Source organism: Macrobrachium nipponense, chromosome 9 (genome assembly GCF_015104395.2).
Source record: "Macrobrachium nipponense isolate FS-2020 chromosome 9, ASM1510439v2, whole genome shotgun sequence".
NCBI lineage: Eukaryota > Metazoa > Arthropoda > Malacostraca > Decapoda > Palaemonidae > Macrobrachium > Macrobrachium nipponense.
The window spans coordinates 55668290-55688580 of NC_061110.1; the positions used below are offsets into that span (position 1 = coordinate 55668290).

Sequence of the window (20291 nt, forward strand, 5' to 3'; positions counted from 1 at the left end):
CATGCCATAGGCCCAGTTGGGCACGAGAGGAAAAGATAAACTTTGATTTTATCTCTAACAAACGAGCCATTCCCCTCCTCTCTGATCCTCATTTTGATAAGGAAATCTTTACCCATTTTAATTCATAAACACAGATAGAGAGTCGTCGTCAAACCAGAGTACGATCAAGACTCGACCTACCGATATTGGTATGAATTTCGTACTAAAACTCCTCAAAAAATAAAGTCGCATTTCAGGTGGTTACCAGCAAGAACTTGCTAACGAATGACCCTCTCCTTCACGTAAAAGGACTTAATCACAGAGTCTTCTTCACGAAGTTCTAAGTTCTATGGGAGACACACGACAGAGCTCCCTTAACGCTCCTACTTCCCACCCACAGCCATCAACATCTCCTACTTCTGTATCACCTTTATTTGCTGCCCTATCATTAAAACCACTTGCCTTTTTTCTTTCTTTTCCTTTTTTTGGCCTCTGAGTATAGACGATAGAAAAAAAAGTCATTGTTAAAGAAAGTAAAGAATCTTATCCAGCGGAAAAAAAGTTTATTTTAATTTGAAAAAGACGAAAATTCAATAATAATAATAATAATAATAATAATAATAATAATAATAATACATTTTAATTTGGGGATGAGTGTAAATTCTCCCTATTATTATCCTGCTTTAAGTCAGTGATCAACGTTCAACAAAACTCGCAGGGGAGTAGGGTTGTTAGTGCACCTCACGTGGTGCACTGCAGACTTTACTAAGGGGTCTTTGCAGCGTACCTTTGGTTCTAAGCGGCACCACTTATCAGTCTTTTGCTCTACCTCTATTCCTGATTCTTGTGTTCAACTTGCTCTCCAGCATTCCTTCTCAGTGCAGCTGTGGGGTTCCTCTCACTTCCATCTTGTTTTTCATCTTTATTTTCTGGACCTCTTTATCTTACAGTCCAACTACTCCAACTCCCTCTGATGCTGAATGGCCGAAAGAGCCCAAGGGCTGACTTCCAACATTTCGTAAATCAACCACTCAACAAATGTTCAACGTGGTTATGGTTGTCATTTCACCATCACCGCAATGCCCCCTGCACCTACTCCATACCTGACGTACGTATCCAGACGAATTTGACATCATTCAAGACGAAACGAAGGCCCTGTGCACGTCGTTGTGCCCTAAATCGCTAGAGGTATGCGTATAAGAACCTGACATATTTCTCGGAATCACCGTCTGGATTTTGTAGAAGAATTCTGAATCTGGAGCACATTTTCAAAGACGAACTACAAAATAAGGCTGACACGGAACAGATACGACGTAAGGTGCGTGTCTTCCTGGCACCCTGATTGTAAGGAGAATTACCATCTGTCATCGGGAAGCCAAAATGCTGTTGCTCAGCATGTATTGTTATTGCTCCTGCTGTAGCATCTATGAATGTTCACTATGGCCAAACTCAGAGTCCGCGTAGGCGATGAACTATGTATGGAAAACCTAAGGACATATTACTGTTATTCATAACTACATTTGCAGGTGTCTTGCAAATACATTTCGGTATTCTTCTGTTGTGCAAACTCCTTTAAGGAACGGCCTAAATTAGTTGAAAATTGTTTTTTTAAGAATGTCCAGTCTGATGATCGATCTAAAAAACCAGAGGAAATCCACTAATCCGAAACATCTTCAACAATAAAACAATAAGATCTAAATTATTGGAAAGATGGGAAAACGAGATTTGTTTCATAATGACATGGTTCGTTAGTTTTGCTTCTCTTTTTCACATTAGGGATGACTTCAAAAGTTTGAATGTCTCACCGTTTCTCAACTGGTTTCTATTATGAATGTCGTCGAATCATACTTAATACTAATTCATTCCCTTATTTACTTTGGCTGTTCACCTATTAACTCAATTGATGGTCGACGGTTGATAAACACACATTTGCACTGTTGTATATATCCCTCTTCTGGTTTCAAATAATTAATTTTTTTAGGTCTCCAGTTTTTTTTCCTCCTGTATTGTTATTCGCCCCTTGAGTTTATGATTTCCGCCAATGTTTAGCTAACTATCACTACTAAAAATATTGCAAAAACACGAGGTAGATCTTGAGAATGATTCTACATTCGAGTCGACGTCTTACATCAAAAACTAGACAGACGAGAAAAGTTATGCAGTCTTCCGGAAGCTCTCTTTTTTTTTTTTTTTCAGTAGATTACTACATCGAAACGACTGTGGAATTATTCTCCAAATATTATCGTTACCATTAGTATTTTTATAAAATAATTATATAGCATCCTTTCTTTTAACTTATCGTGAATACTATTCTGTAAAAGCTTCATTTTTCACTACAGTTTCACATTTATATGTATTGGTATTATTATCATTATATCATTATTATTTTAATTATTAGCAATATCTGAGTGTAGTTATTTCGTCTTCCTTTTTATTTGGGTATAATCTGTAGTGTGTCTGTATTTGTATATAGCCTTGAGCTGAACTGAAAGTATATTATTATTATTATTATTATATTATTATTATATTATTATTATTATTATTAGTTATTATTATTATTATTATTATTATTATTATTATTATTATTTATTATTTAAAAGATAATTAGTAGCGGAACCAAAAACGTCATTGTCACCCACAAAATGATGAGGATAATGTAAGTCAGGATGAGTGAGAAAAAAGGAATCTAATTTTGCATGTCAAGAAAGAGCTGCAGCGCAGACAAACAAACGAAATTCCCCACTGCGAAGGCGGCCCCTCCATTGCCCGGAACCAGGATCCAGGAACCCTAGTCATTCCACTGACTCAGTTCAGAGGACACCATTCGAGCACAACGTTCTTAAAATAAATAGCAATTTAATGCCAAGAAACTAAATAGACGAGGAAATATCGCAGGCTACTGACAGATGAGATCTGGACGAAGTTAAGTACCTAAACTGTAGCGAAGAACCACCAGTTTATTTTGCCGATCATCTAAGCGTGTATCGAACCGAACTTCCTGCTGAGACTCGTTTAACGACTGCATCCCCTTCTCGTTTCTGTCTGTCTGTCTGACATCGTCTTCGTCGTTTCTGCCATCTACATCCGTCCAGAATTCTCCCTTCTTGTAAGCACACGGATGGCTGCCACAAAGTGAACTGCCATTAACACCTCTTACTAGTACAAGAAATTACCATGCGAATAAGGACATTGTAGCCTATTATTCCTAATAATGTCCGTTTATATACTATATACAGTATATATAATATATATATATATATATATATATATATATATATATATATATATAAATATATATACTATATATATATATATATATATATATATATATATAATATATATATTTATATATAATATTATATATAATATATATATACACATATACTATATATATTATATAATATATATATATATATATGATATATATATATATATAGTATATATATATATATATATATATTAGAGATAACGATGGGAAAGAAGATATATATATATATGTATATATATAAATATATATATATATATATATATATATATGTGTGTGTGTGTGTGTGTGTGTGTGTGTTTGTGTGTGTTGGTGTGTGTGTGGTAAATGGAAGAAATTGAATGATTTAAAAAACAAAAATAACAAAAACTAAAAAACACGCCAAATAAATCGACCAAATTTTTAAATACCCCCGAATTCTTTTTTCACATTGATATTTCGACAGCTCATTAAAGTGTTGGAAGAGAAAAAATTTACAACATACAGTGTATAAAGTAAAAGATACCATACGAAAATTATTTCCTCTCGTGTCTATTGCGATCTTGTACGAGCACGTACAAGAACGGAAAACAAAAAAAAAAAAAAAAGAAACGCAAATTGCTTCTTGGCGCAACTAATAAGGTGAACCTTTGAGAGCAAGCTTCACAGTATGATCATGTCCATGAAGAGTTATAAATATTTATGATAAATCAACTAAGGATCTCTCTCTCTCTCTCTTTCTATATATATATATATATATATATATATATATATATATATATATATATATATATATATATATATATATCAGAAAATGTTTACGCGAATATCTGACTAAAATTAAATCATGAAAAATCCCCACAATATTCGTGAGCAGTGCATTGAAAGCGAAGAAAAATATTGCTAGTAACAATCGTTCGCATTGTTCTCTCTCCTAAAAGGTAACACAGACACAGAAAAGAAAGCAATTTACATTATAATTGCATATAAATGTGTTTTAGTGTATATATACAAACACAATATAAATATGTCATTCTACAAAGCCAAAGAAAATACGTCCATCAAATGTTGCCATATAAAGAGAGAGGATGCGGGAGGATTTTGGTAAAATAATGCGTCATATTCCTTTGCCCAATTAACCATATAAAATCACTAATGTGAGTCTCCCCATAACTGCGGTCTCTAATGGCATTAACTTCGACCTATACCGGTCCAAGCTACGATCGTAGAATCTAGTCGTTTTCAGTAACATTAATTCTGACCTCTTCTTTCATTTTTCAATATTAATGTGAAGAGAATATCACATCGCTTAAGCACCGAAGTGTGTGTGCTTAAGAGTCTAAGTGTGTGTGCGTGTTTATGTGGGTGGTAATACTGTTGTATCTTGTATCAACCATATTTAAGGCTAGCTGATCAATGCCGAAAAATGTGTAATTCCTGGTGCTAAACCTTGAACAAGGCTTTCATGAAGATAGCCTTACTATTATAATATTATCTTTTATTTTGATCTGCTTTCCTTGTCTTTTTAATAAATACACGTAATGTAAACCAAGAATGCTATATCATGGGTTTGGGGTACACGAAGAGTTGTATGAAAAATACAAGACATTGTATCAAATAGATTTCAAAAGGGATTCACGAATTCTTCCTTTCTTGAAAGCAACACGAAAAAGAAGTTGGGTTTACTAAAATAACTTGATCTAAATTCATTCTGATCGTTTCAAAATCACTCCGTCCCAAGCTCTACAAATACAAAGACTAAGCGTTTCCTCTACAGTAGAGTCAAGCCTGTTCACAATGGTAGAGATAAATACTCTGATGAGGGATAATTATGACATAAAATATGAGCTGAGAACGATCAGTTTCATGGGATTGCCTCTCAGCAATAAAGTGTGAATAAAAAGGTCAGCTGTTACTCTTCTTATGATCACTTAAATATATAAATCATGCAGACTATTTCCTAACCCCCTAAACATAGAAAGGACCCACAGATAAATATTTCATAGTGTTACTATTACTATCAATCTTATCATACAGTTGCAAATGATACGCTGACAAAGGCAATAATTACTAAAATAAATCGCCTGTTGATATTTTCACATCCCAGGCTATGAAAAATTGCAAGTCAGATGAGGTTGATGTACCATCACAATAGGAGCTTCAATAATTCCAAACGTTTACCATCAATTTTACTTAACCGTAATTTCCTGTATCAACAAAGGCCTGTCATTCTCTGGAGGCAACACCCGATACCTCCATTCCACTCACGCACACGACTCACGAACCCGAAAAAGGGAATTATATATATGGCAACAAGATCCCCGGGAATCTTTCCATTACTTAACGACAAAAGATATGTCTTTATTTATCCTTATCTTGTTACTCACACTCACAACTATAATATATATATATATATATATATATATATATATATATATATATATATATATATATATATGTGTGTGTGTGTGTGTGTGTGTGTGTGTGTGTATATGTATGTATATGTATATGTATATGTATAGGTAATATGTATATATATTGTATATATATATATATATAGATATATATATATATATATATATATAATAATATATATATCACCCTGGCAAAGGCAAAAGAGGATTATTTTGTGTTTAAGTTATTTAGTTCGTGTATTGTCGGGATTGCTCATGCTGGAGGACAGTATCAAGAGGACAATTGAGATTGATGAAATATATATTTTTAAAATTATATATATATATAATATATATATATATATATATATATATATATATATATATATATATATTTTAGGACACTAAATAACTTAAAGAAGCACAGGATAATCCTCTTTTGCCTTTACCATGGTGAATAGTAAACGTGTGATATAAAGTCCCAGTTCAAATCTCACTGTTGCTTATCACTATTCAGTCTTGAGCCTCATCGTTTTGTTTGTTTGTTTTATGGTGTTTTTACGTTGCATGGAACCAATAACAATTGGTTATTCAGCAACGGGACCAACGGCTTTACGTGACTTCCGAACCACGTTGAGAGTGAACTTCTATCACCAGAAATACACATCTCTCGCTCCTCAATGGAATGGCCGAGAATGAGCCTCATCATGGTCAAGTACTTTAAAAGAATATAAATTATAAGTTACTGGCTGGGATTTGACGAAAAGAAATTTTCTTTGAGCAGTTTTTCGCTAAGTATTTACATTTATACCAAATAAAACAATATCTCAATCCAAATGCTGATTCCCGAGTTCATCTCGGTTCTTTCATACCATGTATATATGTGGAATTACCTTCTGTTGTTATGAAAGCTTTCTCAAGTTGCTTTGCTTTCTGGTATTCAAGCTACTGGTTTTCGCACTATGGAAATTTGCAATTATCCTATACCACTCATGCGAGGTAACATGCAGGCCTTTCCAAACATCTGAAAAAGCAATGTCAATAGTATGCGGCTAGTACCTTCATTTGTTGATGAGGATATCTGGCATAACAAACTCAAATCATGAAAACCAGATACTATACCTGTATTCTATCACCTCACGACACTGTTTTAAGCTGTTGTGTTTAGCCTAAGAGTATTTGGAATAATTGAAAACTGAATTCAGAAATAAATGAGAAATCTGAGCTATGCTAAATATCATATCAGTGAGGTCTTGAAAAGGTAAGTATACCTTTTGTGACGTGAAATCCTGAGGGCAGGAAATAAATAAATTGCTGTAAGACTATTACGATAATCCTGTTTTCAAGGCCATGCAAGCGACCTCTAGAAAACTTGTTCATGAGGCATATTTATGAATATGGCTATCTCATATTTAGATTCATTTTCCTGTCTTAATCTTATATAATGATTTCTGTCATTTATTTCGTTTTCTGACGTCACTGCTTTGCTCGACGTCCGTCCTTGTTTGTTTTCATTCTGCTCAGAGTAGATTGCATTATTTCGTCAATTTTTCACTCATTCATTCACCCTATTTCGTTTGCTTTTGCTTCTATACTAGTCAGTTTTAAAATCTTTGTATTCTTTTACTTAGAGATTTTATGATTTTGACCCTAATGAGTTGGTACAGAATGATTCTGTGAAATATTTCATGATTTCTGAATTATGGTGGAATAGGAATAACAGCCAAGATAAATACCAAAGAAATAAAAACTAATAAAAAGAGGGGTGTGATATGTGATCTCTGAACGTTGATTACCAGACGAAGTGAAAATTCAGCAAAGCAATAAGAGATGAAGATTTGAATGAATAGTGCTGATCAAGAAAGTAAGATCTAAAATGTCCTAGTTCTAAAGATAAAAAGTTAAGTCGCCTGTGGTTCATGGGAACTGTGCCAACGGTGTAAGGTAAAGTTGATTGTCCTGAATCTTGGACAAGGTTTGGTTGATGTTTAACGTTATTGCACAGGTTACATAAATTAGGAGTGAGCAGGCTTCTGCATTGTTTTACACTTTGTGCCACGCTTAAGATAAGGTAGTTCTTCACAAAGAACCAAATTCCACGTTTTTCCTGTCTCGACCTTGAGCTGTCCTTGCGCATTCCACTTAACAGAAACATATAGGTATACACAAACACACACACACACACACACACACACACACACACACACACACACACACATATATATATATATATATATATATATATATATATATATATATAATGTATATATGTGTGTGTAGGTGTTTATATATATATATATATATATATATATATGTATATATATACATATATACATATATACATAGGCGTCAGATTAATCCAGAAAAACAATTTAAAAAATTCCGATGAAATAGTAAAACCCTTGAGACTCAACATTTGCTTGCAACTCTTCATCACTTTCCAATTGTGCGAGGGCTGTTTATAGTCCTTAGCTTTACAAGTTTACAAACATGAGCCTTAAACAGAAGCAAAAATAGCAAACGAGTCAGTTCTATTGTTTATTTTACTGATGAATGTCCTCTCCTTCTCAACTTCGCTCCCTGAGCGAGAGACTTGTTGTTTAACGCGCTAGCCAAGAAAAGTTTAGTTTTGCCTGCTGTCATGCTAATCCAGAATCAAAGAAAAATAGCTAAAACTCAACCATCGTGAACTGGGAAGTATAAAAAGACAAATTATTTTAAACGGCCGAATAACTGAGTTGTTGCCGAGATTTAATAGACAAGTATACTACTGTATACGAGCATGTTAAAAAAAGAAGGTATATATTTCAAATCTTTTAATAAACGAAAAAAAACGTTAAAAAATACAATGTACGTATCACTTAAGTATTACGTAATATGGGGTTTTGATCTCATTAAACATACAAACACTATTTCTTGAGCTTGAAAAAACAGTACCTTTGAACACTGCGTCAAAATGAAATGAGCACAGTCGGAACTGTGGTTATTTGTGTATGTATGTATGTATGTATACACCTTTCATGCCAACAACTAACAAGAGTATTCTATACAAAAGTCTCTAAAACGACAGATCGGCAAGACTTGTAGTCATTCGACCTGTCTCATGTCTTTTAATAGAAATTCTCTGCTAGGCCAAGGAGATTCTGAAGGTAAACCAAATAGAAACCTGAAACTTCTTAACTTCTGCTCGAAGCTTAAAAGATTTTTTTAAGCGTTCTAAATCTTCTCCAAATTAATGTTCAGCCGTCATTCGTGCTTTAGCAGCGCTTGCAGTATCCTGTCATAATAATCATAATTGTAACAGGTGACTGAAAGTTTTCATTTTCAATTTTGCTTCTATCCCAGTCGTGATGATACTTTGCAGGCCTCTCGTCGTCTAAAGCAAAGGTCGGAGATATTTCCTTAAACCTGTAAATCCCTAAGCGCGGTGAAGAAGATTCATCCATGAACTGGCAGAGAGAGATAATAGCCTAGCTAACGTAACCTAGATATATAGTTTCTCGTCTAATAAAGATTTGAATGACTCTTTTCCATGAATTCATGATTTCAGCCTACAGACAAGGGGGAGTGCATCACCGAGACAAGTCTCATAACCTGAAATAATGTATTTCACTGATTCTCATCCAAGACAAACATAAAACAACTTACAATATTCTAGATGAAGTTAGCAACTTTCGGAGCGAACACAGAGCCAGCGTCCCCAGCTGGCAATAAATACTGAAACTTGGCTCAAAAAGTCGTAGTGGTGTATAAACGTACGCTTACCTCATCTGATGCTACCTGAGGCACTCCTACCCTCTAGACAACAAATTCTAACTTTTGGCACACAACCCTGACGTACATCTCGGGAACGCACACACATGCACATACAACGAAAGCCTACGCCAGTCACAAATGATGTTTCCTCTTTATTCAATGCGTCTATTCTTAGCCGCCGCATGTGTCTCACATTTGCCATAAATTTCAGATAAAATAGTTCCGATAACGGTGGTGACAGAACACCCAGGCAAATATATTTCCTCCTTCCTTCAATTACTTCGGTCAGTTCTGACTACTTACTATTCAACGTCACCAATAAAAATAAATTATAGTCTACAAATAGTAAGTGTATTGTATTTTACTCATTTTCAATTTGCGCACGTCAACTATTGAATTAATTAGCCAACAGTTTTCGTGTCAAAGATCAGTTGCTTAATGACTGAACAAAAGCCAGCGTCATCATAAAGCCAGTTCAGTCTGAAAATTAAATTAACTACACATCATAAGCTTAATTTTACATACCTCATGACCTGCTATCAGGAAACATCTTGCGATCGCAAAACATCCCGTTATACACATCATGTGAAAAATAGTATTTGATATACGAATTCAAGTAAGCAAAAGGTATATAGCTACGAGTGTTTAAGATCGTTATTATTTCGTATGATGTACTTAAGCTTCCACGAGGTTTATATATAAACGTTTAGTCCATATTTACAAATAATTGGCAAATGTTTACTAATCTACCCTGCTTCCGAAAACCAATCTAACTTCCCGTTGCTCAAAATTAGCTTACTTTCCATAAAGAAAAATGCCCCTCCGCTTAAATTGTAGTTCTTAGATGAGAAAGCATCTGTTCCCATACGGAACGATGATAGGAACACACTGGAGATAAGAAATTTCAGATAAGATATGAAAGTGAGTAGAAGAGATTATAAACCGAAGTGACGTAGGTCTGCAAGCCAAATGAAGTTTTAGATTGAGCCTTGCACAAAAAGAACCGCTTAAGGGCTTGTCGGTGACCTAAACACGAGAGAGAGAGAGAGAGAGAGAGAGAGAGAGAGAGAGAGACTAATTTTACAGTTAAAACACTCGACGGATCCAACCGTTCTCCACCAGTTAGAGGTGAAAGGTGAGAAGGGAGACCCAGTGTCTGGTGACCCTCCGCCCTCCATCCAATGCCAAGGAAAAAGATGACTGACATCCTTCTTCATTTCGTAGGATTTCTTCTCCGTTGGAAACGTTTTCTCACGACTGGCCAGAGGCTATTTTTCTCATTTCTTTCTTCCTTATACCTTACAACCTGGACCAATCAATATCTATTTGCTGTTTATTGTTCTTAAAAGCTTCAGTCGCAGGATATAAAAATATAATATTTTCAGAAATACAACTGTGTTTTCCAACCACATATCCTTACACTCAGTCTATTATTGAATAAATGAGCACGTGTTGCAAAGAAATCAATTTCTGACTCACACAGGGACCGAACTCCAGTCTCTCAAATAACCCCAGTCTCTCAATCGGTGGTGCCCTGATCTTTCATTGGAGACACACACTAGGGTTCGATCCCAATGTGTCAGAAATATATATATATATATATATATATATATATATATATATATATATATATATATATATTAATAGACTCTATGAGTGGTTGTGTGTGTATTAAACTAACAAAGCATTGCTAAATCTATTCAAACCCATCAAAATTAATGTTACCGTAAAAAGCACAAGTTTCATGAATATTCTTTTTCGTCTAGATTTAAGGGCAAAACATCTCTCGCAAGATTCCGCTGCAAATTCCAAGGGAAAATCTAATCACCATTCAAACAAAAGCAATATAGAAGAGCAAAAGAATAAGACATACCCTGGACAAAAATAAAAGAATGAATAAAATAAAAATAACAAAAGGCGTGCACTCTCCGGTGGGCTGACTTCTAAGTTTGTGGATTATTAATCATACCGATCATCATTGTCACGATGATAATGATCACCTGATGAAACATGATAACATATGGGTGATGGGTGAGGTTCATTGCTCAACCTGATGAAACATGATAGCATATAGGTGATGGGTGAGGTTAATTGCTCAAATCTCCCCCGTAGTATTACATTAAGTTGATGATGCTTTACTTAAAATTATTAGCCTACATGAAAACCACACCCAATGGATCACTCCCTCCAATGTTCTTGTTTTAGCGCGATTTGCTCAAGGCCTTGATCTCGTGTCAACTCGAAAACTGGAACAAAGCAATATTCATTTCACTAATGTTTTCTGTTGGCATATACATTATTCACAAGGAAAAGTAACCAAGACATATTACCTGCCGTTAACTACAACACACCTAATTAGCATATCCCCAGGCTAAAAATTTGCTGTAGATATACACGGAAGGAACCTTTAGCAATATGTTTATTTTTAAATAGGTACCGTTACTACTGACTGTGATCCCCATCAAAATCGCTTCCTGTCGCATGAGGTCATCAGACCATTCTTAATTGCAGTCATTTCTAAAAGCTCCTATTACGCTTGGTTGCCAGACAAGTCTTCGGTAGGTCGCTGATATCTAAACTTGAAGCATCATCATCATTATAATCACTATTTTGATCGCATCCAAGAGTGATATTTCTTCAAAAACATTAGTTTCATAACTGTTGATTGACACACACTCCTAAACAGTGAAACCAATGATTGAAAATAAAACTGGGAACTAAAACAAAAATTTAAACAATCACGAAAAAGGGAACAAGAACACATTGATGATTAGCAATCAGGGAGGATGAAGATGAGTGGAGATCGTGAAAGACAAAGCACAGGGAAGAATGAGTAGACAATTATATATACATATATTTAATATATATAATAAATATAAATATATATATATATATATAATTATATATACATACACACACATATATATATATATAATATATATATATATATATATATATATATATATTCGTCTACTCAATTCGATAATACCTCAGCGCTTGGCTCGCTTGTCAACTGTGCACGTTAGTGAAAGAATTAGGGGAGACCGGGGCTAGTTGGCACACTTTTTACAACTTTGGTTATTGTGAATATAAAAACAAATATTTTTGCAAAATTCTTACCACCATTGAAAAATATTAAGATTCGTCTTTATCATATAGCAAAATAATTGTTGTTTGCTTTCAACATAAGGTAACTAAGCTTTAGAAAAAAATCACTTTTTCGTGCCAACTTGCCCCTATGGGTTAAGTTGGCACACATTATGGGGTAAGTTGGCACATTGATAATTACAATAAATTTCTACATTGCATTTAAATCAAATAGCAAAAATACCCTCTGAATTTCCAAAATACAAAATATAAGGCATTAGTATTACTTCAGACCATCATCTAGTTGTAATTGTGGCAGCTGTCAAATAAATAGTCGTCAGTAGTCTTCATGCTCCCTCATGTTACATGCCCTGCACTGGACCCACACCTCTCCTGGCTTACCAAACACAGGCTGTCTTCAGCTGAGCTTTCTTCTGAAGCAACAGGAGTAGTTCTTTAACTCTTTATCACGCTGATGACTGATCTGAAGCCCATGTGTCTTTTCGGATATCTCTCAATCTGTTACATAACCACCCGTAAAATCAAAATCTTGAAATAGTCTGTATTCAAAGTTGAAATTCAATCAATCCTACACCCATTGAAAACATCAGAATAAGTGACAGCTAGAGGTAAAACCGAGGAAACTTTACCAGGAATGTCACAGAAGGCATACTTGATCCTGGATTACCAGTCATCCACGAATCACATGCCCTGTTAACACATTTCTTCAGAGGTCTATAAACACTAAAATACAGGGGCTGCAACTTGTGAGAACAATGTGGAGGAAATGATAGGACACTAATCTCATTATCCTTCCAAAAATCCAGAAACAAAACGTAAATTATATAAATAAATAGGCTTACTATTGTTATCAAATAACGTGAGGCAAGTCTGTACACGTGCCAACTTGCCCTATTTGTTTTGAGCCAACTTGCCCCATCCCTACATTTGGTACAAAAACACTTACCGTTACACACCAAGATGCCTTGAAGGATTAACTTTAATGGAATAGAATCTTTAAACCATAAGGAAAACTAAGGTATAACTGAAAAATAATCTTTCATTAATTTATAGATGTTATAACAAATAACAGAAAGATAAAAAAAATTTACTTACTACCATCAAAATCAAAATTTGTCTCATAAATTCGAGCTCCTACGTTCTATCTCTACAGAATTTTGCTGGTAACTGAGGAACCACGTGGCAATTACAGAGTATATGTATTAGAGTCATCCATTGGTAAACTCTAAAGTTATTTTGAGTGTGCCAACTTACCCCTGTAGCCAACTAGCCCCGGTCTCCCCTACCTGATCAATAATTATAGTTTTCATATATATATATATATATATATATATATATATATATATATATATATATATATATATATATATATATATATATATATATATGATATATAATATATATTATATATATATATATATATATATATATATATATATATATATATGTATATATATATATATATATTGATATACTATATAGATATATATTATATATATATATTAGATATATATATACTCATCTACTCAAGTCTTTCCCATGCTTTATCTTTCACGAATACCACTCATCTTCATCCTCCCTTCTCATGGTTTTCATTAATGCAGGTTGGCCTTCGGACTTTTCTGAGCCCAAGAGAGCCATTTAACGGTATCCCAGGAGTCCTGTGAAGTACATCCAGCCGTCCACTCTTCCCTTTCATCGTTATCTTATCTACCATATGGAACTTCTGCATTTCTGGCTCATCTTATATATATATATATATATATAGAGATATATATATATATAATATATAGATAATATATGTGGTGTGTGGTGTGTGTGTGTACATATAAAATATATACATATAGATATATATATATATAAATATATATATATATATATATATATATATATATAAATATATATATATATAGTATATATAGAGATATATAATATATACATATATATATATATAATATAATATATATATATATATATATATATATATATGTGTATGTATGTATGTCGTAATAAGAGCTGCCAATTGTATTTCTGTCCGGAAATAGAACACTAAGAATGTTTCAAAAAGTTTTTTTAAAGTTTAAAGTTTTTAAAGTTGAAATTCATCTATGTATATGAGTGAAAACAATAATTCTTGATCAGGTACTAATTCTTTCACTAACGTGCAAAGTTGACAAGCGAACCGAGCGCTGAGGTATCATAGTTTGTTTGTTCAACAGTTCAGAAGTTGGCCCCCAAAAATTGGTAACTGTGTATTTACACACACACACACACATTGTATATATATGTATATATATGTATACTATATATATATATATATATATATATATATATATATATATATATATATTATATTATATTTATATATAATTGAAACATTACCTCTAATGACTCATTGTAAAAAAATAAGACTACTAAGATGATCATGACACCAAAACTTAAACATATAATTATAGTAACTGGTTAAAACCAATCTAAGAAACGTCGAAGAAATTTTGCACTTTTCAAAAAGAGTAAACATTCAAGTGAAAAGAGAGAGAGAGAGAAGTTCGAGGGCTGTATACAATAAATCGAACTTGAATGATAACCGAATGATGCCTAAAGCATACAGCTGTTGCAGTAAGTGAACCACCGAGAGAAAATGCCTACATACTATAAAAAGCAGTAACGGTTGTGGCAAGTCTCTGAAGCCATGATGAACTTTCGGCGATAGAAGTCAGACGACGTTCCCTGACTTCCCAGCCCAAAGGCATTATCAAGAAAATCAAATGATTGAAATTTAAGCAATTCCAAATAAGGAACCACAACTGAAGTCCTTAACACGATGGTACAAATGTTAACAGCAAATTTCTACAGGGGTGGAATAGTCACATATACCCTTTATCCTGACATTTTGCCTCGTTACATAGCTACCTGGTCACAGTGTTACTTCCTGTTCATTCCGATTCAACACTGTAAATTCGACAAACGTGACATCGCATCACTACATCATTTACTGATCTATTCTCCTCCAAGTGCATCAAAGCCACAGAGGTTACTCAAAGGAGGATCGTTCAAACACTAGGAATATAAATCAAAGGTACTGCAAGAGAGACTTCCCGTTCAAAACTTATTATTAGCCAGGTGGACCATCGGTAGCTTCGGATTAACACCTGCGCAAGAAATATGTTTTGACCCTTTAACAGCTGTGTATGTTACAAGATCAATCACAATACCTAATTAAAGAAACTTGCAGAACATCCTCTCAGGCTATCTTTCAGAGACTGGGCCTACTTAAACACTTTATGAAACTGTATAAAATACAATAAAAAAAATACACCACTTATGGCCGACAACGAAGACAGTACAAAAAGCCAAACGCAATGAAAGATTAGACCACTACGGCGCCGAAGGCGAGATATAATGACTCTCATCACATATCCTACCACGGCAGCTGCTACGTCTTATAAATTCGATGATGACTGCAGATGTCCGGATACAGAGGCCGGTATTTATGAGCTACAGTATCAAACATGTGCTTGCTATATATACCTGGTGCAGTAACATAATTCTGTCCTGTTGTATTCACCCTCGTTATGCTTTCAGATATTTAACGCTTTCAGGCTAGATGAACAAAGAAAATATAAAGACAGAAAATACACAAAGGTAAAAAAAAATTGACATCCAAGGCATAAGATTACTTTAGAGAGAAAAAACACCTTTTCCCTATCAGGGCACAGCGATTACGGGGTACAGGAGGAAAAAGAAAATTGCTGGAAGCTAATTGATATCCTTGGACATCGTAAGTATAGACATCAGTGATCAAGCATGGCCTAGTACCTCTGCGTCGTGCTATCAGTGACATCCCCCAGATTAACCTCCTGCCATCTCTCAATCGTATAAACACTATCCTTCCCTTGACCCTTGTGTTCTCTCTGATTTACAAAAAGATGATTAGTCCCATCATCTGTAAGAGACTTGGCCCATTTCCCTCCAAAAGCCCTACATTCAGGGCTTGGCTTACATACTGACGAACCCCACCTACTATTCATTCTACTTAACATTAAAAATTTCTTAAAAACAATGCGGATAGATAATCTCTCAAATATAAGCAAGAGGTAAACACTACAGAATATATTCCAAAAAGAATCCATTATATTCAGGCTCCTCATTCTAGTTTTGCTATGGATATTTTACTTAAATGCACACTTTTTGGATACAATTATCACTACAAAGCCTTAGATCTGCAAGAATATGAGATCATTTTGATGGTAGTAGCAGGATTCAAACCCGCATCCAGAGTACTATGAGAATGTGGTCACGTTGCCGACCTGCAACGTGGCCTTGCTCTGACATGTATATACCTACTCTGGGAGTGGTTTCGAATCCTGCTACGGAAAGTAGAATGATTTTATATTCTTCCATTTGGATCCTATGCTTCATAGTGACATGCGTATCTATAAAGCGCGAAGAACTAGAGTACAGTAGTATGTATGTATGTATGCATGTATGTATGTATGTATATATATATATATATATATATATATATATATATATATATATATATATATATATATATATTATGTGTGTGCAGGTATACTTCATACTGAATGCTTCAAGTCATCCAGTTACATAGCTTACAGATGATGGGAAAAACAATGGATGGTTATATCATCTATTTTTAAACGGTCTGAGCCATAGTCAATACACTGATTCATTCGATATTGAATTCAAAACTGCCTCTTGTAAAAGACCATACACACCAGTCTGAGTCTGGTCTAGGATGTTCCCACATAAACATCTAGCTGGTGGAAATAAGCCTAAATTCCTTAGCATCTCAGCTTACACCACAAGCTATATTATCTTTATACAACAGATAAAAATAAAAACAAACTGCATAGTAAAAGGCATCCCTAACACCTGACACCAAACAGGTATCAACGTTTGGTAATATAGGCCTACTTTAACGATCCTTGTTCCCGACATACGCTACGTAAGCTTTAGATTCCACGAGTCAGTTCCTACATCCGTGTTCGAGTTCGTGAGCATTGGTTCCAAAATTCATTTCTCCTCTAACACCAAATTTCCAATTGATCCCCCAGTGGAAAAAAAAAATTTAAACGGCGCAATACATAACTTACCTGAACAGTATTCCGTAGCCGGTTTGTGCACTCCGAAATAATAAAAAATAATTATAGATATCTTTCGGAAAACCTATTATTCTGACGTCGTAAAACAACTTAAGGAAGAATTTATAGAAATAGCCTAAAACTGTTCTCAGATATTCTTACTCAACTCTTGAGGAAATGAGCCGATTTGCAGCCGGCAATTTTTATTGACCATCTGCAATGTTGTAAGCTGAAGAGGCGGTTGCAATTAGTGTTCAGCAATAACGCGAAAATGTCAGTCGTAGGCCTACTGCAATAAGCATCGCCTAAATATATAGGATGACCTTCAATGAGCCTTGGGGACTAACCTCCTTAGGCAGTCAGTAAACCATAATATTGTCTCGTTAATTACTCTGCAAGAGGACCGCAAAGAAAATAAGAGAACTGCCATGAAATAATAAGGAAAATATTGAATATGGCGTCACATTTTACACTTCAATGGGAAGGCGAAGTATGCAATTTACATCTACTTAGGGGAGATGGACGAGTTGATTTATTAGTCTAGGATAATACTACCTACCAGCCTTGCTCCTAGAGAAGGAAGGAGGTGACAATGTCGACCAGGAGCTATTAAAGAGGGCTGGTAAGTTAGGCCACCGAAATCACGGGGCAAGAAATGTCTGTATAGAGGGTGTTTAACACCTGAAATGAAAAGCTATATGGGGCCGAATATATATATATATATATATATATATTTATTATATAATATATATAGTATATATATATATAGTATATATATATATATATATAGATATATAAGAGATATATATATATATATAATTGCCACCATATATTTATATATGTATATTATATATATATATATATATATACTTATATATAGATATATATATATATATATATATATATATATATATATATATATATATATATATATATATATTATACAATATATACTTATATATATTATACACACGAGATGTATACACAACAAATACACACGACTTTCTCGCTCACATATGCTCTGAATAACCTAAAACATCAGCAACAGAAAAATCGAATATACCTAAGTGTAAAAATATGAAAAGACGTAGGTCTTGCCTACAAGATTACGTGACTACAAACCACCGATGGGAGAGAGGAAGCCTTCCCTCAATACTACCCCGAATAAAATGGAAATTCTAATGCTGTCGTCACAAAACCTATTGCTTGAATATCGCAATAATTAATAGTGAAAGGTTACGAAGACAATAATATGAGTAACTACAAAACATACACTTGAAATGGTTCAATATTCGTCCTACGCAGAAAATATTTTATCTGTCAATATGTTAACTTAATGACACATACCCTAAGAAAATAAGATTTATAATATATATATTATATATATATATATATATATATATATATATGTATATATACATACACTCACTCACACACACACACACACACACACCACACACACACGCATATATATATATATATATATATATATATATATATATATATATATATATATATAGTATATAACTAAACAGCAGACGAGAACTCAAGCAACGGAAAAGCAACTTCACGAAGCATGTTGGCATACCTAATGGTGTTGTACGTTAGCAACTACTATATATAACTGAAAAACGTGTTCTACTCGGCAACATTTATTAATCACCGATTACAGTAACAGCTGGTCTTGGAGCCCTGGCATGCAATAAAAACATAATAAAGAAAATAAAAACAAAATAAAAATCTAAAGCAAGAAACATGAATTAGAATAAAATGCCGGGCATTGAACATGAACTTGAATGCCGTGTATGGGTAAGAAATTTCAAATATTTTGAGACGCGATAACCTATAAGTCAAAGACAAGTAGGCAACAGCAGCTCAAGAAAAAAAATCGTACGAGCCACCAGCGATGTCATAATTGGTCGACGTGTTCAATTACTGTAAATAAACAAAAAGAAAAAAAAAACTACATGTATCTGAACTTCTCACGTGAACCAGTCATGGCAGGTCACTACGGAATTATTAGGCCTAGGTTACATGAAAAGCATCGAACAAGATGAATATGATGTACTTACAGACTCTTTCCTCCATACTTGTACTGAGCGACGTCGAACCCAAACATGGAATTACTTTGGTCTCCGAAGTGTGTGACATGACTACCTATATCAATATTGAAAGCATTGCAGTAACCCACCAGCAACCAAACTAGCATGAGCAACGAGCATATTCCACGCACTGTCGTCATGGTGTCTCCAGATTTAAATATACAAACTGAATGCAATTTTGCTACAAGCAAATGTCTCCAAGAATCGCGATTGACACAGTTGGCCCCAAATCTTAAATCCAAATATTGGGCATTGGTTACCACATCCAAAACTTACACCGACCAAGCAACACAAAACCGCGTTCTCTCTCACACGCGGCAGCGCCTGTGTGTTGGAATCACATGTGCGCGCGCGCAACAACCTACTCCCACAGTGGTTCAACCAACACTGAACCCTCAAGTTTCTCTGAGAGCCATTTTCGTCCTTGCACTTACACTCCACTGGCAGATGCCGGTTAGGGATACGCCTTTTTTCTTTTTTTCTTTCTTTTTTTTCCCCAAGCTAATGATATGTTATTTTTCATTTGGGAAAGCAATGCGGTTAGACAACTTCGAAACTTTATATTCACGTTTGTTTCTTGGATGTTTTATGATTTAATTGG

The 20291-nt window shown here is 34.3% G+C and overlaps 1 protein-coding gene across 4 annotated transcripts in view; it reads right to left on the minus strand.

Annotated features, from left to right (window-relative positions):
* LOC135218291 (integrin alpha-PS2-like) overlaps positions 1-20087 on the minus strand; it is a 620750-nt gene extending 600663 nt beyond the window's left edge. For all 4 annotated transcript variants that reach the window (XM_064254504.1, XM_064254506.1, XM_064254503.1 and 1 more), the window contains exon 1: positions 19661-20087. In XM_064254504.1, coding sequence (XP_064110574.1) covers positions 19661-19830 — 170 coding nt within the window. In that variant the 5' untranslated portion in view covers positions 19831-20087. The remainder of the gene's footprint in view (positions 1-19660) is intronic.
* Positions 20088-20291: the final 204 nt, after the last annotated feature.